This window comes from Myodes glareolus, chromosome 18 (genome assembly GCF_982192425.1).
Source record: "Myodes glareolus chromosome 18, mMyoGla1.1, whole genome shotgun sequence".
In the NCBI taxonomy this organism is placed as follows: domain Eukaryota; kingdom Metazoa; phylum Chordata; class Mammalia; order Rodentia; family Cricetidae; genus Myodes; species Myodes glareolus.
Window position 1 is genome coordinate 60,561,855 of NC_142043.1, and position 24,568 is coordinate 60,586,422.

The following is a 24,568-nucleotide window of genomic DNA, read 5'->3' on the forward strand; positions in this document are numbered from 1 at the left end:
TTTTGTTCTTGGCCATTCTTACAGGTGTAAGATGGAATCTCAGAGTTGTTTTGATTTACATTTCTCTGATGACTAAGGTTGTTGAGCATTTCCTTAAGTGTCTTTCAGTCATTTTAGATTCCTTTGTTGAGAGTTCTCTGTTTAGGTCTGCACTCCATTTTTTTTATTGGATTGTTTGTTCTTTTGATGTCAAGTTTCTTATGTTCTTTGTATATTTTGGAGATCAGACATCTGTCTGATGTGAGATTAGTGAAGATTTTTTTCCCAATCTGTAGGCTGCCATTTTGTCTTCTTGACCGTGTCCTTTGCTTTACAGAAACCTCTCAGCTTCAGGAGGCCTCATTTATTAATTATTAATATCGGTGTCTGTGCTGTTGGGGTTATTATATTTAGGAAGTAGTGTCCTGTGCTAATATGTTCAAGTGTACTTCGCACTTTCTCTTCTATGAGGCTCAGTGTGGCTGGTTTTATGTTGAGGTCTTTGATTCATTTGGACTTGAGTTTTGTACATGGTGATAGCAATTTATTTGAATTCTTCTACATGTTGATATTTAAGGTTGCTGACTATTATCAACAAAAAAATGTAATCATATACAGTCTTTGAATATCCAAATTAGACCAAATCAGACCAAATTAGAAGATGCCCAGGTTTAATGGATGCCAGCACTCCTGGGTGGCCCCCAGAAAAATACAGAGAGGAAAAAAGGAGAATCAGAACGACCACCAGAGAGGGAAAAGGGGAGGCCACGTGTTAATTCTCTGGGAGGCAGTTTAAATAGCCTGTGGAGTGGTCTTGACTCTCCCTGTGGAGGGATCACCATTTGATGGGCTTTCTTGGAGGTGGAGTTTGGACTGAGGCAACTCCCAGGGGAGGTGGCTCAAAATGGATGCCAGGGGCTGGGGTGAAGTCCCCAACTAAACATTTCAGACTCTTTGTATAAAGGGGCATCAGGGAGCTGAGGTGATGCTTTCAACCAAACAGGTAGGTGCTCCTACAGAGACCATATGCTGATGTTGGATGGCTTACTCTTTTGCTTTCCTCCTTGTTTTTGAACTAGCATCTTTGCTGTTGAACCTGGGGCTTGCCATTTCTGCTGAACCGGCTACTTAGCGAGCTCTGGGGATGGCACTTGTACCTGGCTTTAGTGTGGGTAGTAGAAATGTGAACTAAGAACTAAAACAGTGTGGTAGTTTGAATGTAATTGGCTCCCTTGAGCTCACAGTGTGGCGCTATTAGGAGGTGTGGTTTTGTTGGAGTGGTGAGGCCTTGTTGGAGGAAGTGTGTCGCTGTGGGGGTAGGCTTTGCAATTTCCTAGGCTCAAGATACCACCCAATGTCACAGTACACTTCCTGTTGCCTTTTGATCGAGATATAGCCAACACCACGTCTGCCTGCATACCACTAGGTCCCACCATGATGATAATGGATTGAACCTCTGACAATGTAAACCACCACCCCAATTAAACGTTTTCATTTATAAGAGTTGCTATGGTCATGGTGTCTCTTCACAGCGACAGAAACCCTAACTAAGGCAGGCAGAAGCACTTTACCCTCTGTGCCATCTCCCCAGCCTTATATTCTTTTTAGAAACCAAGACTTGTGACCGTCACCTCCTCCTGTACCATTCTCTTCGCTCACACCTACTGTCCTCATAACAACCATGGTGACTGTTCCAGGTTTTGTTTTGTTTTTATTATTAGGTAAAGGAACAGGGTGTTTCTTAGTGTCTTCCCTAAGGGAAGAGGCTCAGATGGCGGAGACAGCCAGACCCTGCAGAACGAACAGCCTCTGAGGTCACTTATACTTCTTCAGAAATTCACTCATCCTGATCTTGACCGTGGGGTCCAGCGTCGAGAAGTCCCAGCTGGGTAACTTCACCAGTCGGTCGTGAGCCTCCCAGAAGAGGGCAGAACCAATGGCTAACTCCACTCGCATCCGCCATTCAGCAAGTTTGGCGCTGTTGAAGACATTGTGGTCACTCCCCATCGGCTATGGGTACACAAAAGGAAGATGTGGTCAGCGTCAGCACCAGCTGCGCTCGGGGCTTCTGTAGCCTCAAGGGTTATCTGTATCTGCTTCAGCAGAAAAGGGATGCTTTGGTGCTAGAGAGATGGCTCAGAGGGTAAGAGCACTGGCTGTTCTTCCAGAGGTCCTGAGTTCAATTCCCAGCAACCACATGGTGGCTCACAACCTCCTTGCCAGCAGTACATTGTATGCTTAATAGATAAATCTTTTTGGAAAAGGAGCGGGAGGATGAGTCTTTCTTGGCAAGTGTCAAACCTCTACCGTCTATGTGAAACAGGCTTTGAGGGTCCTGGTCAAAGATGGTGACTCCTGACCCAGGTGACTCCCACTTCTCATTCCAGGAAGGAATAGAACGTAAGTGCTTCCTTCCCTAGTGTCGGACCTCCTTCTGTGATCAGGAAAAGAGCAATAAGAAGAGGCTCAGCATGCAACGTGCTTAGAGGTTAGCTGCTTCATTAAGAAACATGTGCCCCAGGGTTGTTTTGGCACCAGCCCTTAATCCTCGTACTTGGAAGGCAGAGGCAGGCGATCTCTGTGAGTTTGAGGCCAGCCTGCTTGGTGCAGGCCAGAATGGTTTTCCTTGAGCTGTTCCACATCACACATTGTCCTAGGACTAAAGTTGCTACTTTGAGTCCTCGCGGGAAACTATAAAGTCCTCTCAAGACACTGGCCAATGGGCTGGGCATGTGACTCAGCAGACAGACTTACATAGCATGCACAAAGCACTGGGCTCAGCACCCAGCACACTACAAACCGGGCATTGTGTGCAGGAGTATCAAAAGTTCAAGGTCATGACAACTAAATAGCCAGTTTGAGGCTGGCCTGAGACACGTGAAACCTTAGCTTAAGAAAGGAAGTAAGGGAGGAAGAAAAGGACATTGGACATGTCTAAACTGACTGTCCTGCATACACCAGCTGGCTCGTGTGAACTGAGCATACATGTAAAACACATGAAAAGCCTGCACTCCTACAAGTCTGCCTCCAGTGCACAGTGCTCTCCACTGCTCAGATCCAGAACTGGGAGTGCTGTCTTAATGCTGCTGCTGCCTCTGGAGCTCTGGAAAAGAGGAAACTGGGAAAGAGACACTAGGAATCTCCATACTCTTCCTGGCGAGCCCAGCAGGAGGAGATCTGGGATCTTAGCTGGTATACCATGGTTTTCTCTGCATCCCCGGCTCTCCCTCTGGCTTCTCTCCATGCCATGGAATCTTGTCAAGTTCCATGATCAAGATGCTCCTAGACTCAAAACCTCTGATTCTTTCCTGTCACTTCCAGGTGGGTCCAAGCACCCCGACCTGGCTCCCACAACCCTCAGGGTGGTCACATCTGCCTCTCTTGGTCTATCCCCAGACTCCAGGCCCTGGTCACAGAAACATCTTCCCTCTCCCCCTACCTGCATCATCTCCACCAGGGCCACCAAGTCAGCCAGGGAGATGTGGTCTCCAGTGATAAACATCTTGTCCTGCAGAAACTTCTCCTCAAATTGCTGTAGGTTTCTCTTCACCTCATCCATTGCCTGCTCCATCTTCTCAGCAGGAACCTCCTCACCCGTGATCGTTGGGATTAGCAGCTGGGCAGGGAGGGAAGTGGACAATGGAGAGGCAATATTCCAGCCCATTCCCCCTGCCAGGCTTTGGTATAGAGCTTGGACACTTCCAAGGATGTAAATTTCACCATTTGGGCCTTTCTCAAGGGGCAGTTACCAAGGGCCATGAGTTCAGATGGATTTGGAGGCCTGGAGAGCAGGGAGTCCCATGCTTTGAGTGAGTCTCACTCACCAACGGTTGATGAGTTTGGGAATTCAGTCCTCTTGGTGACATGATAGGGGCCGGAATCTTTAAAACCTGGAGACTAACTGGGGGCACTGACTTCAGAAGGGATCGAGGTGAACACAGCCAGTACTCAAGAGAGCAAGCTGTTTTGGAAAGGCAAGCTCTGATTCCCCGTCTTAGCAGGCAATCCTGGCTAGCACCTGATTCCACTGTAATAGCATCTGCTCCGGGGCCCTCTTCAGAGCTGGTGCCGTGCTGTTTAGACTTCCTGCTTCCAAAACTGTGTGCTAACTAAACTTCTTTTCGGGCTGGAGAGATGGCTCAGAGGTTAAGAGCTCTGACTGGTCTTCCAGAGGTCCTGAGTTCAAATCCCAGCAAACACAAGGTCGCTCACAACTATGTGTAATAAGATCTGGTGCCCTCTTCTGGCCTGTAGGCAAACATGCAGGCAGAATGTTGTATACATAATAAATAAATAAATCTCAAGAAATAAAATAAAAAAATAAACCTCTTTTCTTCACAAGTTACCCGGCCTGGAGCATTTTATCATAGCAATGGAAAATGAGCTAAAAACACAAGCAGAAACTAGAAGTCGGAATATGTGTGCTGGTTGTCACCTTTTAAGTTTACTGGTATTCTCTAGCTCAGAACGAAGTGTCATGAGTCCTGTCTTGACCCTTTCTAGTTGCCCTTTGCCTTTGCCAAGTTTTGTCCTACTTAGTTCATCCCACAATCTCTGAGAGGTAGGCAGATGTGGGATCCTGGAAAAAGAGGCTCGGTCAGCAGAACTAGGCCTGGACTTCAGGCTGTCTGATTGTTTTGTTTTCCTGTTCCCGAGCCCCAGGCTGGGTCGCTCACCTTGATCCACAGTATCTTGTTCATGGGCAGCTGAATGGCTGTATGCTGCCAGGCCATGAACTCGTCCACACGGGCGCGCATGTGTAGGTCTGGCGGGTACCAGTGGGAAGGTGCGCTGTACTTGCGGCATAGGTAGTAGAGGATGGCCACACTACAGAAAGGGCAAGTCGGGGCACTGATTGTACCTTCTGAAAGCCCCGACACCACCCCGACATGGCCTTCAACCACAGGCAGGCCCTAGGTGCTAAATTCCTGCAGGAGAAGGAGGAACCCAAAAAGTTCCTCTGGGAAGCTTACCCCAAGCTGTGATGTCAGACCAATAGTCAGCAAGACACGGGGGAAGACCTGAAGGGCGCTCAGGAATTGATGGATGGCATAAGAAAGGGCAGCACCCCCCTCCCCAAATCGCCAGGCAGTGGTGGTGCACACCTTTAATTCCAGTGCTTGGGAGGCAGAGGCAGGCAGATCTCTGTAACTTCGAGGCCAGCCTGGTCTACAGAGCAAGTTTCAGGACTACCACAGAGAAATCCTATCTTGGAGAGAAAGAGAGGGGGCAAAGAATGTTGAGATTCCAGAGAGAGTGGGGACATCTGGGGACTGCTGAGTGAGACACGTGGCTGGTGGGACGCTTGCCGTGGTGGGAGAGGACAGCCGGAGATAAGTATTTTTTACCTAATTTAGTTTTTGTGTACGAGTGTTCTGCCTGGGTGTATGTCTGTGAACCTCTTGTGTGTCTGGTGCCCTCACAGGCTGGAAGAAGTTTGATCCCCCAAAACTAGAGTTACAGAGTATGAAACACTCCGTGAGAGCTGGGAGCCTGGGTCCTCTGGAGAATGGCTAGGGCTCTTAGCTGTGGAGCCTTCCCTCCAGCCCCAAGACTTAATCTTTTAAGATTTTGAGGGATGAGAGGATATATCCCTCTAGTTAGAAGAGGTAGAATAAGTCTCAGGCAAGCCAAGATGGTGGCTCACGCAATAATCCATCAAGAGGTATTGGTCTTGTGGGGATGGTGTAGGATGGGGTGGTGGGGACCAAAGGATACAGGGCAGAGGTTAGACCAGAGCTTTGCAGGAAGGGATGACCCAGGCTTGCAAACAAACAGTTAGTGTGTGTAGGAAATGCCACAGGACAGAAGAGCGCACAAAGAGGCCAATCAGAAACAAAACAAGCTGAAATCAAACAACCGGAGTTGAGATGGTTTCCAAGTCCCACTAAATCTCAGAACGACATTGCATTCCCACCAGGGGAACTTTAGGAGGTGGGACAGCTCAGGGTGATGGGATCGCAAGGGCAGATTGATTCATGCATGGTTAAAATGATTAATAGGTGACCAGGTTGACACAGGTGGTTTAGTTCTGTAAGCACACACACAGATGCTCTCCCTCCCCAGCTCGCTTGCTTGCTCACCGCGTTGTAATCTCTCTGTTACTAGGACCCAAAGGAAAGGCAGATGCTAAGCCAGATAACAGTTCCACTCTCCTGGACTTTACAACCTTTAGAACCACAAGCGGAAGTCAACCTTCTGCTTGTTAGAATCATCCACACTGCCAAATTCTGTCACAGCAACCCCAAACCGACTAAACAGGACTTAAGAGGGACTGCCGTGGAGGCTCAGTGGTCAAGGGCACTTGCTGCTCTCCTAGAGGACCCTGGTCTGGTTTCTAGCCCCCACATGGTGGCTCACAACCATCCATAACACTGGTTCCAGGAGATTTGATGAGCTCTTCTGGCCTCCCAGGCACCAGACCTGCACTCAGTGCATTTACATACTCATGTATGTAAATGTGGAACTTGAATATGAGCTGGCTGAGGATAAAATCTGGGAAGGCTCGGTAATTTCACCCATTGTCATAATGGTATTGGGCGATGTATGTGTTAGAGTCTTTGTTTCTTAGTGGGATATTTCTAAGCCCTCACGGGTAGAGTGATGGGGTGTGTGGAAGGAGGACGAACAGAGGGAGGTGTCGAGGAGACAAAGTGGATAGCTACAGAAGCCAGGAGATGGCTGTGTGAGGTTTGCTGAAAATCCCAGGACTTGGGATATAGAGACAGATGAATCTCTTTGAGATTAAGGCCAGCCTTGTCTACATAGTGAGTGCTAGGCCATTCAAGTGTACGTCAATCTTGCCTCGTCTCAGGAAATAAACAAACAAACAAACAAATAAATAAATAAATGCTGGCAGGCAGGTCTGTTCCCACTGAATCTCCCAGGAGGAGCAGAGACAGGCCCTTACCTTTCACATAAGATGAACTTTCCGTCTCTGAGGCTGGGGACCTTCCTCAGGGGGTTGATTTCGACATATTCCTTGCTATGGTGGTGACCTGAGGGGGCAGGGAGGATCTGGGGCTTTGGGGACCCCAGCGGAAAGAGAACTTGGGCTTCTAGAGACAAAAGGGGGAAACCGAGGCCTCAAGAACCCTGTAGCTTACCCTAGATCATGGGGAAAGCAGAGATATTGCCGAGGTCAGGGTTAGGAAAGATCCCTCCTCCCCTTGCGACCCCCTTTGCCAGGGATCAAACCATCCCTTTGGCTCCCAGACGCTAGAAGTTCAAGCTTCACCCAAGGCCTAAAAACCACACCCTGTGAAACAACCTCAGCCCTAGGGACCTAAGTGCGGCCTTTGGTCTCATTACTGCTCACTCACTCTTGTTTCCCCTTTGAAGGGATTGGGCCGCTGAATCGTGAAGCTTGCAGAACCCTGCAAACGCACCCAAGGTCCCTTGATATCTACAGAGAACTCCACAGCAAGCGGGAATACTAATCCCTCCTGACCCCTGTTTGCAAGAGGAAACCCAATGGGAGTCCAACACACCTCCTCCATTTCTGCAGCTCCCACGTCTACTGTCTACTGCGCAGTCTAGAAGCTCTCTCTCCTCGGTGTCGTGGATCTTGACCCACCGATCCCCACGGGGGGTGAGGGTCTGTGCATCCTTGAGTACATTTGTTTTCATGTTCCTGTCATTTATCTCCTCCTTCTTCTCCTTCTTTTTTTATTTGTGCATGTGAGTGTTTGTGCGCGTGCGCACACGTGCACAATCTGAGCATCAAACCAAGGGTCTTGTTTGTGGCATGCTAAGCAAGTGCTTTATCACTGAGCCACAGTCCTAATCCCAGAGCAGGTTTGAACACTGGGAGTGGGTGGGCACAGACTGGGGGAGGGTGGGCACAGACTGGGGGAGGGTGGGCACAGACTGGGGGAGGGTGGGCACAGACTGGGGGAAGGTGGGCACAGACTGGGGGAGGGTGGGCACAGACTGGGAGAGGGTGGGCACAGACTGGGGGAGGGTGGGCACAGACTGGGGGAGGGTGGGCACAGACTGGGGGAGGGTGGGCACAGACTGGGGGAGGGTGGGCACAGACTGGGGGAGGGTGGGCACAGACTGGGAGAGGGTGGGCACAGACTGGAGGAGGGTGGGCACATACTGGGGGAGGGTGGGCACAGACTGGAGGAGGGTGGGCACATACTGGGGGAGGGTGGGTACAGACTGGGGGAGGGTGGGTACAGACTGGGGAAGGGTGGGCACAGACTGGGGGAGGGTAGGCGCAGACTGGGGAAGGGTGGGCACAGACTGGAGGAGGGTGGGCACATACTGGGGGAGGGTGGGCACAGACTGGAGGAGGGTGGGCACATACTGGGGGAGGGTGGGCACAGACTGGAGGAGGGTGGGCACATACTGGGGGAGGGTGGGCACAGACTGGAGGAGGGTGGGCACAGACTGGGGGAGGGTGGGTACAGACTGGGGAAGGGTGGGCACAGACTGGGGGAGGGTGGGCACAGACTGGGGGAGGGTGGGTACAGACTGGGGGAGGGTGGGTACAGACTGGGGGAGGATGGGCCCAGACTGGGGGAGGGTGGGCACAGACTGGAGGAGGGTGGGCACATACTGGGGGAGGGTGGGTACAGACTGGGGGAGGGTGGGTACAGACTGGGGGAGGATGGGCCCAGACTGAGGGAGGGTGGGCACATACTGGGGGAGGGTGGGTACAGACTGGGGGAGGATGGGTACAGACTGGGGGAGGATGGGCACAGACTGGAGGAGGGTGGGCACACCCTGAGGGAGAGTGGGGACAGACTGAGTATTATATGCTCTGTCCCATGGTAATGGGTGTGTCCTGCGTCAGCCTGGTTGGTGGGTTCTACAGATAACAAGATGTGAGACCTGTAGAGGTGATGGCCAAAGCTCTGGCTCAGAGTCTGAGGCTGGCCTAGCAGCTCTCCTTCCTGACCGCCAAAGATCCTCTGCACCCCAACAGGGAGACTGCCATTCATGGTGGCTGGCGAAGGTTAGGCTAGATAGGGACAAGGCCTGAGCACCTTGGTATCTCTTTCACCTCTGGTTCCCTTGCTGACCTTTGACCCTCAGAAGCACTCTCACTAGGCACCCTGGGAGCCCCTCAGGACCAGGCTTCCTGGCAGTGCTGAGGACTGACCTTTTAGGAGATCCACAAACTGGAAGTCAAAGGGGATGCCATTCTTCTTGGCAAAGATGTAGACGGCACGGCAAGGTGCTGACAGCAAGTCCATATACAGCTCCAGGCCCATGTTGAGATGTTTGCCAAGCCCACAGCCACAGTGGGTGGAGCACAGACCCGGGCCCGTGTCTAGCCTGAGCTCCCAGGTCTAGGCCCTCTCCCACCTGAGCTGAGGGCCCTGCATTCTGGAACTTACATCCCTTGATGTTCTCATGAGGCCAGGGGACCTGGAATTCTTACAATAGCAAAGATTCTGAGACTTTGGGGTGTCGAGGGGACTTCCCAGAGGGCTGGGACAGGTTCCTATTGAGCATGTACTCTGTGGCTCAGCCCCACAGACATCTGTCTGAGAAAAGTTCACGTCTGAGAGCATCCCCAGGGCCAGGCCTTCTCTGAAGAATAGGATGAAAGGGAACTTGCAGGTTCGGAATAAGAAAAAGACAAGGACTGAGTCTGCATGGCCTGACGTAAAGACTGGGCTATCCACGGGTAAATCTACTCTGAAATGTGGCTGGGAAAGAATTGGGAAAAGTTAAGTGCTCCATCGAATTTTTTTTTTTTCCGAGACAGGGTTTCTCTGTAGCTTTGGAGCCTATCCTGGAACTAGCCTTCCCCCATGCTTTTCACGGGATCTGAAGCCTACCAGAGGGTAGGACTTTGGGAGATGGGCATACACCCCACAACACACACATTCACATTGTGTAGGGATGACATCATCCATAGTTTCAGGAACAGCTCATGCCTTGGCTGGGTGAGTGAATACCCCACATAAGCCTTTTGTCACTCTGACAGTGACAAGCAAGGTCACTGTATTGGCTAGTTTATGTCAACTTGACACAAGCTAGAGTCATCAGAGGGGACAGAGCCTCAGTTGAGAAAATGTCTCCATAAGATCAGGCTGTAGGCAAGCCTGTAGGGCGTTTTTTTTTTTTTTTTTTATTTATTATGTATACAATATTCTGTCTGTGTGTATGCCTGCAGGCCAGAAGAGGGCACCAAACCCCATTACAGATGGTTGTGAGCCACCATGTGGTTGCTGGAAATTGAACTCAGGACCTTTGGAAGAGCAGGCAATGCTCTTAACCACTGAGCCATCTCTCCAGCTCCATGTAGGGCATTTTCTTAAGCAGTGATTGATGGGGGAGGGTCCAGCACATGGTGGGCGGTGCCATCCCTGGCCTGGTGGTCCTGGGTTCTATAAGAAAGCAGGTTGAGCAAGTAGTAAGCAGCCCCCTCCATGGCCTCTGCATCAGCTCCTGCCTCCAGGTTCCTGCCTTTCTTGAGTTCCTGACCTCCTCCTCTGATGAACTGTGCTGTGGAAGTGTGAGCTAAATAAACCCTTTCCTCCACGACTTGCCCTTTGGTCACTGTGTTTCATCACAGCAGTAGAAACACTCAGACAGTCACTGTAGCTTCTGCCCCTGGAATGAGGAACCAGGACAAAGATGTAGGACTGAAACTTTGCCAGGTCCTTGGTTCTCTTCAAGGATAAGCTCTACCCTGTACACTATTGCCTCACTGGTCCACAGTGGAGAAGCATGCCTGAGATAGGAGCCAGAGATGGCCCAGAGCCCAGGCAAACAGAATCTGCCTTGCGAAAGCAGACAGGACCAAGAGAGCAAGGGGTCTCACCACTGCCTGGCGGTGGGAATCTAGGCCCTGATCTGGCATCTTCAGATGTGCCAGAAACCCCTAGCCCACATTGCCTTTGGACACAGCAGCCCCATCCCATGCTGGTGGCCCTGTAGAGACTTGGATTTGTCACAGTCCTGTGAATGAATGGAGCATGGACAGCTAGCTCAACAGGAAAGCAAAATGGAGCAACAGGGCTAAGCACAGGGGAACGGACAGGTGTTTGCTCACTGACTTGTTGATGTCACCCCCCCCCCCCATTCAACAGTGAGTCTTGGAGACAAAAATCAACAGTCTGGTCTACATGTCAAGAGTCACATGGAAGGAAGGCACTAGATAAAAGTCAGGGTTCTTTTGTGTTAGCCTATCAGGCAGCTGGGCTTAACTGTTGTCGCAAGGGGGAGGGACAGTACTCAGCTAAGTGTGGTTTGAATAAAAATGGGCCCCAAAGGCCCATAGGGAGTGCACTATTAGGAGGTCTGGTCTTATTGGAGGAGGGGTGGCCCTGTTGGGGAAAGTGTGTCACTGGTGGTGGGCTTTGAGGTCTCAGATACTCAAGCCATGCCCAGTGTGGCATTTTCTTCCTGCTGCCTACCATTCTGGATGTGGATGTAGAACTCTCAGCTCCTTCCCTGGCACCATGTCTGCCTGCATGCCACCATGCTTCCCATGACGATAATGTACTAAACCTCTGAAACTGTAAGCCCGCCCCAAGAAATGTTTTCCTTTATAAGAGTTGTCATGGTCATGGTGTCTCTTCACAGCAACAGAAGCCCTAACTAAGACAAGATCTATTTGCTGGAAAGGGGTTTAGTTTCCTTTTAGGGAGGAGAGATCAACTTGACACAAGCTAGGGTCATGTGGGAAGACAGAACCTTAACTGAGAAAATGCTTCAATCGGATTGACCTGCACACAAGTAAGTCTGTGGGTTGTTATCTTGATTGATGATTGATGTGGGAGGGCATGTTCTTCTGGGCAAGGGGTCCTGGGTAATATAAGAATGCAAACTGAGCAAGCCATGAGGGGGCAAAGCAGTAAGCAGTGTATCTCCAAGGCCTCTGCTTCCGTTCTAGATTCCAGATTCCTGCCTTTGAATTCCTGGCCTTTCTGAATAATGGACTATGAGTTGTATGATGAAATCAACTCTTTCCTCCCCAAGCTCCTTTAGGTTGTCATCTTTATCACGGCAACAGAAAGCAAACTAGGATTAGCTGCCTGTGTGGTTAATCAACTCTGGAGTGAGTTGCGTGGGAGGATGGCCTGATTTCTGGAGAGAGAATCACACAAAGGCTCTGTGATCAAAAGGTCCCCAGCCACAGCTGTCCCAACAGCATGTTGCAGCTGCCCTCCCATTCTTCAGACGCTAACAAAGGGGAGGGATGCATCCCTGAGCCCTCCTGAGGCCCCAGGCAGAGAACAATTCCAAGATCTAAGGGGACCACTGACTGCCAGGGACAAAAAAAAAAACAAAAACACCTGAGAGTCAGCCTAAGAAGGACAAGAGCAAAGAAGGCTGCATGGCTGCTCTGAACTCAGTTGGGGTTCCTAGTGGCCTGCAAGGGGACTTGGGGATTTGTGATCAGGGTGGCCTGTCTGCCCAGCTCTCTTTAGAGACAGCCAGCACCCGTCAGCAGGCGATGGAAAGATGAACGCAATCTGGACTCCTCCCCTGTGTCTCTCGATGCCTGTGATGCTATATCTTTTCCCCATACCTGTCCTCATAGGGCATTTTAAAAAATGCTCTGGACATAGTTACCATGCCAGCCTGCACCCTTCTTCATACAGGAGCAGACCCAGGAGATCACTCTCTGGTATTTATGATTAATGATGGACTGGGATGTAACAATGGCCTTGAAGACCCTCAGACGCTGGCCTCCTCCTCCTTGAGGAGCTATAACCAGTGATAGTTCGTGGACTGCCCTGTCCTCTGCTGTTCCCACCCCTACAACCTGAACCACAGTCTGGCAGTCAGGGCCTATCCCTGACTCACACACCCAGGCCGCTCCCCATTGCGTGGGAACCAATGCCCTCTCCATAGTACTTACATCCGTTTGCCAGATGATATTGGGTTCTAACCCCCTTGGGTTCACCCCCGGCCCTTGTAAAATGGCGGGGGGAGGGAGGGGGATGCGGAGAAACTGTTTGCAAGTCTTACATGTATAAACAATTCTTTAATTCTGTTGTGAGGATCTGGTAGTATAGGTATTTGAGTCCTCTCCAGTTGACATGAGTTAAGTAATGCATTTGGGTAGCATTTTGTACCGGCAGAGTTGAGACCTCTATGAGACAGGTCCCTGAAGCTGCAGCATCCACAGCAGCATTCCCTTGGGAAATGAGGCCAGGGAGGTTTTGATGTCCTCTGAAATGTTGAATATACGTGGGATTTTGTCTACCTTCTAAGAGTGATCCGAGTTGTATCATCAAGGCAGAAATAGGATTAGCATCCAATCTGATACAGGCATAGGGTAAGTGTGGCAGTAGGTTCACCAGATAAGAGCTGTCTGAATAGAGGTTGCAGGGTTCTGGCACCTCTTGTGGAGCAATATATACGGCCATTGTTTCCTTATATTGAGTGGATCCCCCACAAGGGGGAATTTTGGTCATCTTTATCTTGGTCCCCCTTGCAGGGAAAACTACAAAGGCAGCCCCATTCTTTTCGCCATCTGTGCAAACAGTGAACGCTTGGGGCAGGGGCCTAGAAGGAAAGAATAAGGGAACACTCCAGTGTAGTTCTTGATATAGCTTCACTAACTGGGACTCCCCAAAGTGGGTGTTCGGGGTCCCCAGAAATCTCTCCAGGGAAAGGCTCAACAGAGAACAATGTCTGGCTGCCCGTTCTAAATCCTTAATTTTGAATGGAATTATTAATTTAGAGGGATCTTTTCCATGATGTCGGAGGGACGTGTCCCTGATTTTTATGATCACATCAGCTGTTTGATCGACTAGAGAGTACACTCTGGGAGTGCCCCCCCCCCCCGCCTTAAGCACTGGATCGTTTTTGTGTGAAGTTGCGGTACCCATTATGGGGTCCCACTCATTTTGACAACTGCTTTGCTCAGGGACCAGCCACTCCACCTTCCGGCGGCACCAGTTGCCAGGCCTCCTTAGCCTCCTTGTTCCCCAGAAAAAGGTGAGCGCGCTATCTGCCCATTCTGCAGTTCCATGGTGCATGACAATCAGATGCTAGAGGGAGTCAAGTCAAAGCAGGAACTCAGTTTATCACCGTGAGCATCAGCTTATACACTTAATGATATTTTGTGATGTGGGGGTACCTTCAGCCAATGAGAGACAGCCAAGCCCTTCCTCTGGCTGGAGGGGCGTCTACCTAGATTTTACTGTCTCATCCTCACTGGGTAGCTTTGACTACCCCTCAAACTCGAGCCAGGCTTTTCTCTGTCCTACAGGCCTCAAGGTACAGGCCCTGAGATAATTTTGGCCCAACAATTTCCCTTTTCAGATCTTTGATGGGTTAAAGACTAGATAGTCATAGCTACTTTTCTCCCATAACTTAGCTAAGGCATTTTAGTGTAAGACTTACACTCCTAAGTATAGGACAGCTATGGATGACCTCTGTTATTTGTTAATTACCTTAGACTGGACATTTAGCTATGTTTCTTGTTTGATGTTGTTCATATTGGTTGTAGTTATATTTTTGTGTGTTTTTTCCTTTTCCCTGGACAATACTTGATATTTGTTCTTATTGTATTTAGTTTTGTGTTAAGTTTAAAACCCATTTATTTAGACAAAAGGGGGAGGTGTGGGAATTCATTTCAGCCAATAGCAATAAGCCTTCTGGATACTGGCCCATTAGGGCGCGGTCTGAGGTACTATAAGTCAGACAAAAGCACTCATGTTCTTTCTTAGTTGGTGATCTCAATTCTGTTCACAGCTCCCAGTGCCCACAGAGCTGAGGACCACAACGGTTTTCATATTTTATAGCAATAAAATTTGTTATCTTTTGTCATGAGTTCTCATGTACTTCCTGAATTACACCTGCAGATCAGAGTGTGAAGCTAGCCACACTAGTTAGCTATAGAGGCCAGGCAGTGGTGGCACACACCTTTAAGCCCAGCACTCGGGAGACAGAGACAAATGGATCTCTGTGAGTTCAAGGCCACACTGAGCTACACAAGATCGACTCAGTCTAAAAGAGAAACAGAGCTTACACCTTTGATCCCAGCACTAGGGAGGTGGAGACAGGAGAGATATGGCTGGGCATGAAGAGGAATATAAGGTGGGAGGAGACAGGAACTCAGCACATTCAGTCCGAGAACTTGTAGAGGCAAGATACCCCATTCAGTCTGAGGATTTCATAGAGACAAGAACTAGTGGTTGACTTCTCTACTTCTTTGGTCAATCAGAAATCTTGCTACAAAATTCTTCTTTCCTAGCTGTCCCCTACACTCTTCATTTGAAAGTTTCTATTTCTTAAGTATTTTCAAAATCCTGCCTCAGCAGTACCTCTCCTGGTTCTTTCTCTTCTCCTGGAACTTCAATGAGGTACAAGTTAGATCCCATTCTATATGTCTGTCTCTACATTTCTCCTTTCATAATTTTCTTTCACTCCCCGTTTGTCTACTACATTCTGGGTAGTTTCTTTAGATCTGTCTTTTACTTCATTCATCATTTCTCTTTTATTTTTATAGTAATGACAGTTTTTTTTCTTATTTCTAGAACTTCTACTTGCTTTTGTTTCATTTTCAAATCTCCAATGTCTTTTTGAGATGCTTGAAAGATATACATCTTGGGGGCTGGAGAGGTGGCTCAGAGGTTAAGAACACTGACTGCTCTTCCAGAGGTCCTGAGTTCAATTCCCAGCAACCCACATGGTGGCTCACAACCATCTGTAATGAGATCTGATGCCCTCTTCTGGCCTGCAGGCATACATGGAGGTTAAACACTGTGTACATAATAAATAAATAAATCTTTTTAAAAAATGACTCCAGTGTTTCATCTTTAAAAAAAAAAAAAAGAAAAGAAAAGAAAGATACATCTTGGGTGTAGGCTCCAGAAGGACACTGAAACATAGGGAGTGTTTTAGATAGGCCAAAGCATTAATGACTTCTTTTAAAATATTTTAGAATTTATTTATTTTTACATGTATTCTGCCTGTGTGTATGTCTGTGCACCAAGTACCTGCAATGCCTGAGGAGGCCAAAAGAGGGTATCAGATTCCCTGGGCCTGGAGTGACAGGCAGTTATAAACCAGTACGTACGTGGGTGCTGGAAACCAAAGCCAGGTTCCCTGGAAGAACAGCAGGCGCCCTTAGCCTCTGACCCATCTCTCTAGTCCCTAATAATTCTGTGAACAAACTCCATATTTCTAAAAATCTGTCTCAGTATCTGTTTTGAAGTCAAATCTGAGACTTTTCAATATTTTTGCTTCTTGCTCGTGTGTTTAGCCCCATCCTTTGTACTTATTGTCTAGTCAACACTTTTAACATCCGTATCTGACACCATTGGGGGTTGATTTCCGCCTCTCTTCTCACTAGTGAAGCTGGATTATCATTTTTCCTAAGGATTGTAACACGAATATAAAATCTTACTTAGGTGGCTGGAGAAGAACGGTGCTATCTATAATCCTAGCACTTTGAAAGTAGGGGCAGGAACCTATGGATTCAAGGTAAGTTAGGCTACAGGTGTCACCAAAACAAAAGCAGAGTGTATATAAACATTGGGAATCCTGTGAGACCTCGTGAAAATGTGGATGTGAAGAGATCCTGTTCAAAAGAATTAGTGTTGGCTTTTGCGCAGTCTTTCCCGGGCCCACATCCAGTTCCTGGTTTTAGTTCCAACCTAGAACTTCCATAGGTCCTGTGATGTTAACCAGCAAATGTAGGATTTGCTGCTAAGTCTGTAGGCAAATGCCCAGTGGTGTAAGAAATCCTTCTGTATTTGTGTTGCATTTATTGGTTAATGAATAAAGCTATTTCTGCCAGTGGCTTAACGGAATAGAGCTAAGTGGGGAAACTAAACTGAATGCTGGGAGAAAAAAGGCAGAGTTGAAGAGAAGCCATGTAGCCACCATAGGAGACAGATGCCTCTGCTGGAGCCCACCAAAACTTTGCTGGTAGACCACGACCTTGTGGTGATGCACAGATTAAGGGAGATGGGTTAGTTTAGGATATAAGAGCTAGCTAGAAATATACTTAAGCTATTGGCCAAACAGTATTGCAAATAATATAGTTTCTGTGTGATTATTTAGAGTCTGGGCAGCCGGGAAAGAATGAACAGCCTCCACCAACATGTCCAGCAAGAAAATTGTCTTTGTGTTTTTTTGTTGATTGTAACTCTGTATCCATGATAGAATTGATGCAAGTGTTTAATATCACAAACGCCAGCAGTACGACGTCATTCCATCAAAGGAAAACACAGCTTCTTATCCTTGGACAGGAGAACATGCTAAAATCCAAATACTTTAAGTACGGAGAACAGAAGTCTGGAGAAAAGAAGACAACATGGCAAACAGGAGGTCCTTCGATAGAGATGCACTTTTGGAATTTAAAAATGATGTCAGACGCTCAAGAGCAATGGCGGCTCTTATCAGTTCCTGTTCTGCTCCTGTGATAAAGAGCACGCCCAAAAGAAATGAAGAAATGTTGGCTTATGTTTGCAGAGGGTTCGGGTCCATAACGGTGAGAGAGGCATGGTGGCAGTGGCAGCTGGAGCAGGAGGCTGAGAGACCACGCCTCCAACCACAGGCAGCAGAGATTGAACTAGAAGGGGGTGGGGTTATAAGCTTCCAAAGCTCGCCTCCACTGACATACTTCCTCTAGCAAGGTGCCACACCCTAAAAATTACATAACCTTTCCCCCAAAAATGGACCACCAACTGGGGACCAAGTGTTCAAATACGTGAACCTATGGGGGCGCATTTCCCATTTGAGCCACCACACTGGCTGTAGGTGTCTGACCAGAAGATGGAAGCTGCTAACGGTCAAGGGGATGAAAGTGGCAGAAATGGGCATTTCTTTTTTGTCAAGATTCAAGGAAGAATTTACTGAGAAAAGTCACCAGAATAGAGGGAAAGAGTGAAGAATGAGGTACCCAAATCAGTTCCTTGCCAGTGCTGGAGGCGACTTTAGGGACACTAGCAAACCAAGTGTCTGAGCCCAGAGAAGGAGGGTCAGGCAGAGTGAAGGCTAGGGACATTCAGGGGCCCATCCATTCATGAGCCATATCTGATCCAGTTAGTGAGAAGGGATGTCTGGCCTAAGGGAAATCTGCTCATCATGACCTGAAAAGAACAAGGTCAGGAAACTTCCATGAGCAAACAGAGTCAGAGGGCTATTTCATCTCCTTGGAAGAATACAGACATCTTGGAGGGATTGTCCACTCTTCCAGCTGGAATTTGCATGAACCTACCTTGAGCCCTCCAGGGCTTCAGAGGGGCTCCTCTGGGAACTGCTTTGTGTTTTTCAGAATTCTTTTCCAAAAGGAAAAAAAAAAGAAGAAGAAAAAGAAAAAGAAAAAGGAAAGAAAGAAAGGAAGGAAGGGGGACAGAGACAGAGACACAGAGACAGAGAGAGACAGAGACAGAGAGAGACAGAAAGAGAGAGAGTCAAAAACACACCAACTTATTTAGAAAAAAAGGGGTGGGGGAAATCTGACTTTAAACTGGTCGGACAGTGGGAGGGGAGAGCCAGGGGCACTTGAGAAAGTTACAGTTTGAGGCTGCTTCTGCCCCACCCACACCCTCCCCAGTGTTCCTTTTCTCTGTGGTCACCTCTCCTCAGGCCAGCCTGCCATCAAATTCTGGAAATGTCACCACAGGCTACTCCAGCCCCTAGTTGTCTTTGAATTGCAACTCAAAACTATCAGAGTGAGTAAGTCTGGTGCTGTGGCAAATGCCTGTAGTCCTGGCACTTGGGAGATGGAAACTGGGGGAGGGGGGGGGGGATCCAGGAGTTCAAGGTCACCCTGGGCTTTAAACTGGAAGTCAACCTGAACTGCGTGATAGCTGTTTGGTTGGAAGCATCACCTCAGCCCCTAACATCCTTATGCCCAAAGAGTCTGGAATGTTTGGGTTCAGGCTTCACTCCAGCCCCTGGCATTCACATATCCAAGGAGTCTAAAAATATTTGGGTTTAAAGTTCTATCCCAAGATCCCTCCTCTGGGAGTTGCCTCAATCCAGACTCCACCTCCAAAAAAGCCTGTCAAACGGTAACCCCTCCCCAGAGTGGCTCAAGATCACTTCCATAGCCTATTTAAACTTCCCCCCAGTTGGAGTCTTCCTTCTCTGTCTCCATCCCTGGGGGCTGGAAGGCCACAAGGGAGTGCTGGCATCCATTAAACCTGGGCCTTTTCTAATTCGGTTTGATTTGGTCTGATTTGGGTTATTGACTGGGTCTGATTTGGATTACTTTTGGATTACTGGAGCTTTATCGATCCGTAAAAACTTTTCAATACCCTGTTTTCAAAAACCCCAAAGAGCCAACCAAATCAATCAATCAAACAAACAAACAAACGTAAAAATTTTCAGAAAAGCCGGGCAGGGTGAGTCTCCCCTGGAGTCCTAGCTATTCAAGAGAATAAGGGAAGAGAATCAATGGAGCCCAAGAGTTTGAGATTTGCCTGGGCAACATACCAAGATCCTCCAGTGTCCAAAAATAAAAAAAGAAATAAATAAGTGGAAATAAACTCTTAGGGAAGCATTTTGGTTCCCCATGTTGGCCACAGGCCACAGCTATTCTAAAAGATTCAGATAAAGTCGGTGACCATGTTGGACCATCACTATGAAAGATGCCACACGTGAAGTTGTGTGTGTGTGTGTGCGCGCGCGCGCGCGTGAGAGAGAGAGAGAGAGAGAGAGAGAGAGAGAGAGAGAGAGAGAGAAAGACTACTCCCTCAGTCATGGCGCACAGCCTTTCAGATTTCATGGACTGATGGAGGAGATGCACTGTTCTTGGACGACCTGCTTGCTCTACAGGGGCAGCTGACACTTAAACAATTCTGCCTTAAGGTAACGTTCCTAGCAGCCTGCGACAAAGCTGCACTCCTTGGATGAGGATTCCCTTCTTCCCTCCAGCAGTAACCGAGAACGAGAACTGGGAGCGGAGCGCACGTCCAGTCCACAGCATTCTCTGGGGCTCAGACCTGAAAAGCAGGGCTTGGTTATTTCCCGCTCCGGGTGACTCTAAAGTTCTGGGTTGGATCTCTAGCTCCACAACTGCTTAGAGCCAAGAGCTTCTGCCCAAAGGCGCGCTCCCCTTTCTGTGCAAAGTCCGCCGAAGCAGCTCCCTCCCCCAAGAGCAACAGGCGTCATTTGTGTAGGAGGGGGAACGTGTCAGGCTTGGCCCACCGAGACTGAGCTGGACACCTTATTAGCGAAATCGCCTATACTTGCTAGTGCTGGTTTTGCAGACTATCCGCACCATCCGTGCCGCTGCCGCCATGGGCTTGAAGCTCTACCTCGACCTCCTGTCGCAACCCTGCCGCGCCGTCTACATCTTCGCCAAGAAGAACGGCATCCCCTTCCAATTGCACACCGTGGATTTACTCAAAGGTTGGCCTGAGCCTGGTGCCCATCTACGCCTAGAGCATGTCAGCCCTTCACTCTTTATGGGTACAGTCCCCCCCATCATTTCATCACCCAGTGCCCTCACCAGGGAATGCCCTATTTGGAGTGGCCCCTCTAAACCTGAATTCTGCCCTGGGATGGAGGGGAGGAAACGAAAGATTTGCAGAGTTCCTGCTTTGAAGGTATGCGACATTTAGATTAACAAAACTCCGGAGATTTTGCAGGGAAGAGACTGTTACACCCAGATGGGTGAAGTTCCTCAAAAACCAACAAGGAGTCCCATATGTAAAATCAAAGAGCCTTTATTTTATGCAAGTTTGCAAACTCAGTCTCTCCGCATGTCCAACGTATTGGAATAAACGGAGAACCCCCGAGCTCAGTTGAGTTGGGTTTTTATAGTAGTAAAGGTGGGGGTGAGGGGTTTCTGAGGTTTTAGGACTACTGATTGGCTGACATTTGTAAGGGGTGTCCTGGTGAGTGTGCTGGCAGGTGATCCTGTCTACAGTGGTTGGTTGGAAGGTTAGGCATTTCTTTGGATGGTCTGTTCTTGGTTGGGTGCTCAGGTAATCTCAGTAATTTATGGTCCTTCCTGCAACCAGGTTGCTTCAGGGTAAATTACTAAAACTCAGGCATCCTTAAAACTTATTGATGGCTGAGACCTACTCTGGCAGGTGATAATGGTTGGAAGTAAAGAACTTCCTTTGGGTGGTCTGTTTCTATTTAGCTTACCATCGCTGGCTCCTACAGAAACACATAGCTGAACCACCTCTGTGCCCCTGGTCCCAGTCCGGGCATTGGTCGCTCTAGCCTTGTCTGGTTGCAAAGAGAGAGGGAAAATACAGAGGTACTGCCTGAGTCCTAGAAGACATTTTCTGGCTTCTTCCGTCCCAGGGCAACACGTGAGCGAGCAATTCTTGCAGTTGAACTGCCAGCGGAAAGTTCCTGTACTCAAAGACGGAAATTTCGTGTTGACCGAAAGGTGCAACTGTAAATAAACCCAGAGCACAGCGCCACTTCCTCTCGCTTCTTGCGGGTCGCGATGAGGTGGGGGCGGGGGCGCGGGGAGAGGGCTTAGCCTGACTGATACCCACCCCAGATTGTGAGCGGAGGAAGCTAAAGCAGACAGTCTGTGAATAAGGACAGGATGACTGGGGGCTGATCCAGTATATCCCAGTCCCTGTCCGTTTCTTCTGCTGGACTCCCACCCCCACCTCCCCACACCCCATCTTTCAGACCTCACCGCCATGACTGAGGGGTATTGAAAGGTGACAACGGGGACATTTTCCAGGGGTACACGAAATGGAGATTCAAAAATGAAGGCTTGAAGTCCCCTGTCTAAACTGCTAAAGGCTTGGCTCTGGGGACCAGGTCTCCAGGCGCTGGCTGGTTCTCCCACTGGTCTAATGACAAAAGCTCTGGAGGAGCTCTTGCCGTGGGGGGGTGGGGAGGGAGTGGGTTCCACTCGCAGAGAAGAAAGATTGAGCAGCTAGAGAGATAGGTGAGGAGACTAGAAGAAAGTACTTCAAATGTGAGACTCCCCAAGGTCCCACCGAAGAATGGGAAAACAGCCAAGGTCCTTACAGCCCCTCTTCCCATGTTCCCCAGCTCAGCCATCCTGATATACCTGAGTTCCAAGTACCAGGTGGCAGACCACTGGTATCCAGCTGACCTGCAAGCCCGTGCCCGAGTCCATGAGTATCTAGGTTGGCATACTGATAACATCCGTGGCATCTTTGGAGTGCCCCTGTGGACCAAGGTGTGCAGGGTTCTCTGGGGAGGGATCGACCCGATATGAGTCAAGGTTACATACGGAGCACTTCTGCTGTTCTGTCAGGTGTTGGGGCCACTCATTGGGACCCAGATTCCAGAGGAGAAAGTAGAACGGAACCGAAAGAATATGTTCGAATCTCTGCAGCGTCTGGAGGAAAAGTTCTTTGGGGATGGGACCTTCCTTACTGGCTATCAGGTGACGGTGGCTGATCTCATGTGTCTGGAGGAGCTGATGCAGGTAGGAGACCAGTGAGTGGAAGAGTAGCTAAGGGCTGGACCCTTCTTCTTGCCACTTCCATAAGTCAGAAGCACTGTGACCTGGGAAAAGCCAGAATCACAGAGCAGACCCTGGGTGACTTGTTTCCTGCCTGGGTGGGAGGCAGCTTCTGACTACTGTCAGGTCTTGGAATGGATCACACTGCCCTGGACCTCCCATGGGGCTGTGTCCATCACGCCTGTGCTGAGTCGCCAGCAATGGGGTCTCATTAGCTCTCCAACTTTCACATTTTTGTCCCTGCAGCCGGTGGCTCTTGGCTATAATCTGTTTGAGGGACGGCCACAATTGACAGCATGGCGAGCGCGGGTGGAGGCGTTCTTGGGTGCCAATCTGTGTCAGCAGGCCCATGGCCGTATCCTGAGCATCCAGGAACAGGCAGCCAAAAACGCACTACCTGTACCCTATCCAGAGGTCCAGTCCAGAATGATGCTTCGAATTGCTAGGATTCCCTGAGTTCTAACTAACAATAAAGCTTCATGTTGTTTCTTGGCTCTCTATATCTTTTCTACTTGCCCCAATCCCTCTTCTGGCTCCCTTTGGGAGGGGCTTTGCACAAAAGGGACACCAGGTATCCTTAGATGCCTCTCTTGAGGTACCAATAAGAGACCAAAATCAATGTGCTAAAAACCAGCAACACAAAGAAAAACAACCCATTCAAGAGTTGGCACACATCTGTATTTTATTACAATAAAAAGTCTGACTATTTTAAGGAATAGTTACTGGTTTATTACATTGTCCTATAAAATGTACAGAATAAAAATCATCTCTCAGTAAACATTATGGGTAATCAAAGGAAAATCACAGATAACAAATCCATATAAAATTATTACATAGGCAAAGAGATGGTAAACAACAACCCATTCAGAGATATAGATGATCTTTTCCAAGACTTGGTCTTTGAAGTATAGACCACAAAAGATTTCTTTGGGCACACATTCCTATCTTCCCAGAGAGTTTCCCAGTAACAACAAACAGTAGGATTTATCTTCATTGTTATGCAAACCTCCATATGTGTCTGTGGGAGGGAACTCACAACAGAAAGAATTTAATGTAAAGAATTAAGAAGTTGACCAGATGGATCAGTCTGTAAGGGTACTCATAGCCAACATCGATAATTTATATTCAATTCCCAGAACCCAAACAGTGGGAGGAGAGAAACAACTGCTACAAATTGTCCTCTGACTCCCACAAGTGTGTCATGACATTCCTGTAAATGTAAAATGTGTTGGGGCAAAATTATCTCAGGACCTATACCTTGAGGCCTGTAGGACAGAAAAAAAGCCTGGCTCGAGTTTGAGGGGTAGTCAAAGCTACTCAGTGAGGACGAGACAGCAAAATCTAGGTAGATGCCCCTCCAGCCAGAGGGAGGGCTTGGTTGTCTCTCATTGGCTGAAGGTACCCCCATATCACATGATGTCACTTAACCTGTATAAGCTGAAGCTCACAGTGATAAACTGAGTTCCTGCTTTGACTTGACTCCCTCTAGCATCTGATCATCCTGCTTAGTGGGGCTGTGGAATGGGAAGATAGAACACTCATCTTTCCCTGGGGAATAAGGAGGCCTAGCAGAATATAATATTACCTGACTAAGCAGGAAGTGCAAGAAAGTGACTTCCAAACAGTGTAAGAAATGATAGAGACAGCTGGCTACCTAGGCAATCCCCTAAAGTCTCATTTGCACTGCTGTGACAACCAACTTTGGCTAAGGCCTAGAATATCTCACAGACCATTTTCAGAGGCAGGAACATTTGAAAGACTGTCCTACTCTGTCTTGGCAACATTTGGCAGTCGTTTTTGTTTGTATCCTGCTTGTCCAGTTTGAACAGAGTGTACTTTGTCAGTAATCAAGGCAAGGGCAGTTCTTTGCTCAAAGGCCAGTTTTGCTGAGAAGAAAACAAGCTCCAAGTGGAGTGCCTTTGGTTCCCAACATTTTCTTGGGAATAGATTGGTGCTGCCAAGAGCAGTTGTGTCAACAGAATCCTAAGTTATTTAAATGTCATAGTCTATAGTTCTTTGGAATGTTTGAAGATTACCCATCTATGTGAAGTACAATCTCTGTGCATCTAGAAAACCTAATTAGCCTAACTAAAAGTATGACAAATATGGGTGACCATTGACCTATAACTTTTAATACCTATATAGTCTAAATACTAAGACTTAACATTATAAAATTAAACAACCTTTAAACAAATATGTAGCAAATGAGGACATGACCTCAAAATGTGAACTATATAAATA

The 24,568-nt window shown here is 48.4% G+C and overlaps 2 protein-coding genes across 3 annotated transcripts; one reads left to right on the plus strand and one right to left on the minus strand.

Annotated features, from left to right (window-relative positions):
• Nucleotides 1–1,664: 1,664 nt before the first annotated feature.
• On the minus strand, nt 1,665–9,363 carry LOC125411410 (glutathione S-transferase theta-4). Its single transcript, XM_048451477.3, has 5 exons — nt 9,089–9,363; nt 6,890–6,977; nt 4,656–4,806; nt 3,419–3,595; nt 1,665–1,989 (listed from the first exon to the last, which is right to left on the minus strand). Exons 1-5 carry the CDS (start codon nt 9,198–9,200, stop codon nt 1,795–1,797), a joined length of 723 nt encoding a protein of 240 aa, XP_048307434.2. The 5' UTR covers nt 9,201–9,363; the 3' UTR covers nt 1,665–1,794.
• Nucleotides 9,364–19,569: 10,206 nt separating this feature from the next.
• LOC146890849 (glutathione S-transferase theta-2-like) lies at nt 19,570–22,819 on the plus strand. Of its 2 annotated transcripts, XM_087898240.1 has the most exons (6): nt 19,570–19,725; nt 20,127–20,328; nt 21,175–21,262; nt 21,889–22,039; nt 22,118–22,291; nt 22,574–22,819. In XM_087898240.1, exons 2-6 carry the CDS (start codon nt 20,157–20,159, stop codon nt 22,781–22,783), a joined length of 795 nt encoding a protein of 264 aa, XP_087754366.1. In that variant the 5' UTR covers nt 19,570–19,725; nt 20,127–20,156; the 3' UTR covers nt 22,784–22,819. The 2 variants fall into 2 exon arrangements, with proteins under 2 accessions (XP_087754366.1, XP_048307427.3); XM_048451470.3 differs by lacking the exon at nt 19,570–19,725 and having other exon boundaries at nt 19,930–20,268.
• The last annotated feature ends 1,749 nt before the right edge of the window (nt 22,820–24,568 follow it).

Bases quoted from the DNA above. Each gene is read 5' to 3' on its own strand.
- LOC125411410 (XM_048451477.3), bottom strand. From the start codon at position 9,200: ATGGGCCTGGAGCTGTATATGGACTTGCTGTCAGCACCTTGCCGTGCC. The intron at 3,596-4,655 runs GTGAGCGACCCA...CTCCCTGCCCAG, and splicing joins ACAAGATACTGTGGATCAAG to CTGCTAATCCCAACGATCAC. The intron at 1,990-3,418 runs GTAGGGGGAGAG...GTGTACCCATAG, and splicing joins CCCTGGTGGAGATGATGCAG to CCGATGGGGAGTGACCACAA.
- LOC146890849 (XM_087898240.1), top strand. From the start codon at position 20,157: ATGGGCTTGAAGCTCTACCTCGACCTCCTGTCGCAACCCTGCCGCGCC. The intron at 22,040-22,117 runs GTGTGCAGGGTT...CTGTTCTGTCAG, and splicing joins GAGTGCCCCTGTGGACCAAG to GTGTTGGGGCCACTCATTGG. The intron at 22,292-22,573 runs GTAGGAGACCAG...TTGTCCCTGCAG, and splicing joins GTCTGGAGGAGCTGATGCAG to CCGGTGGCTCTTGGCTATAA.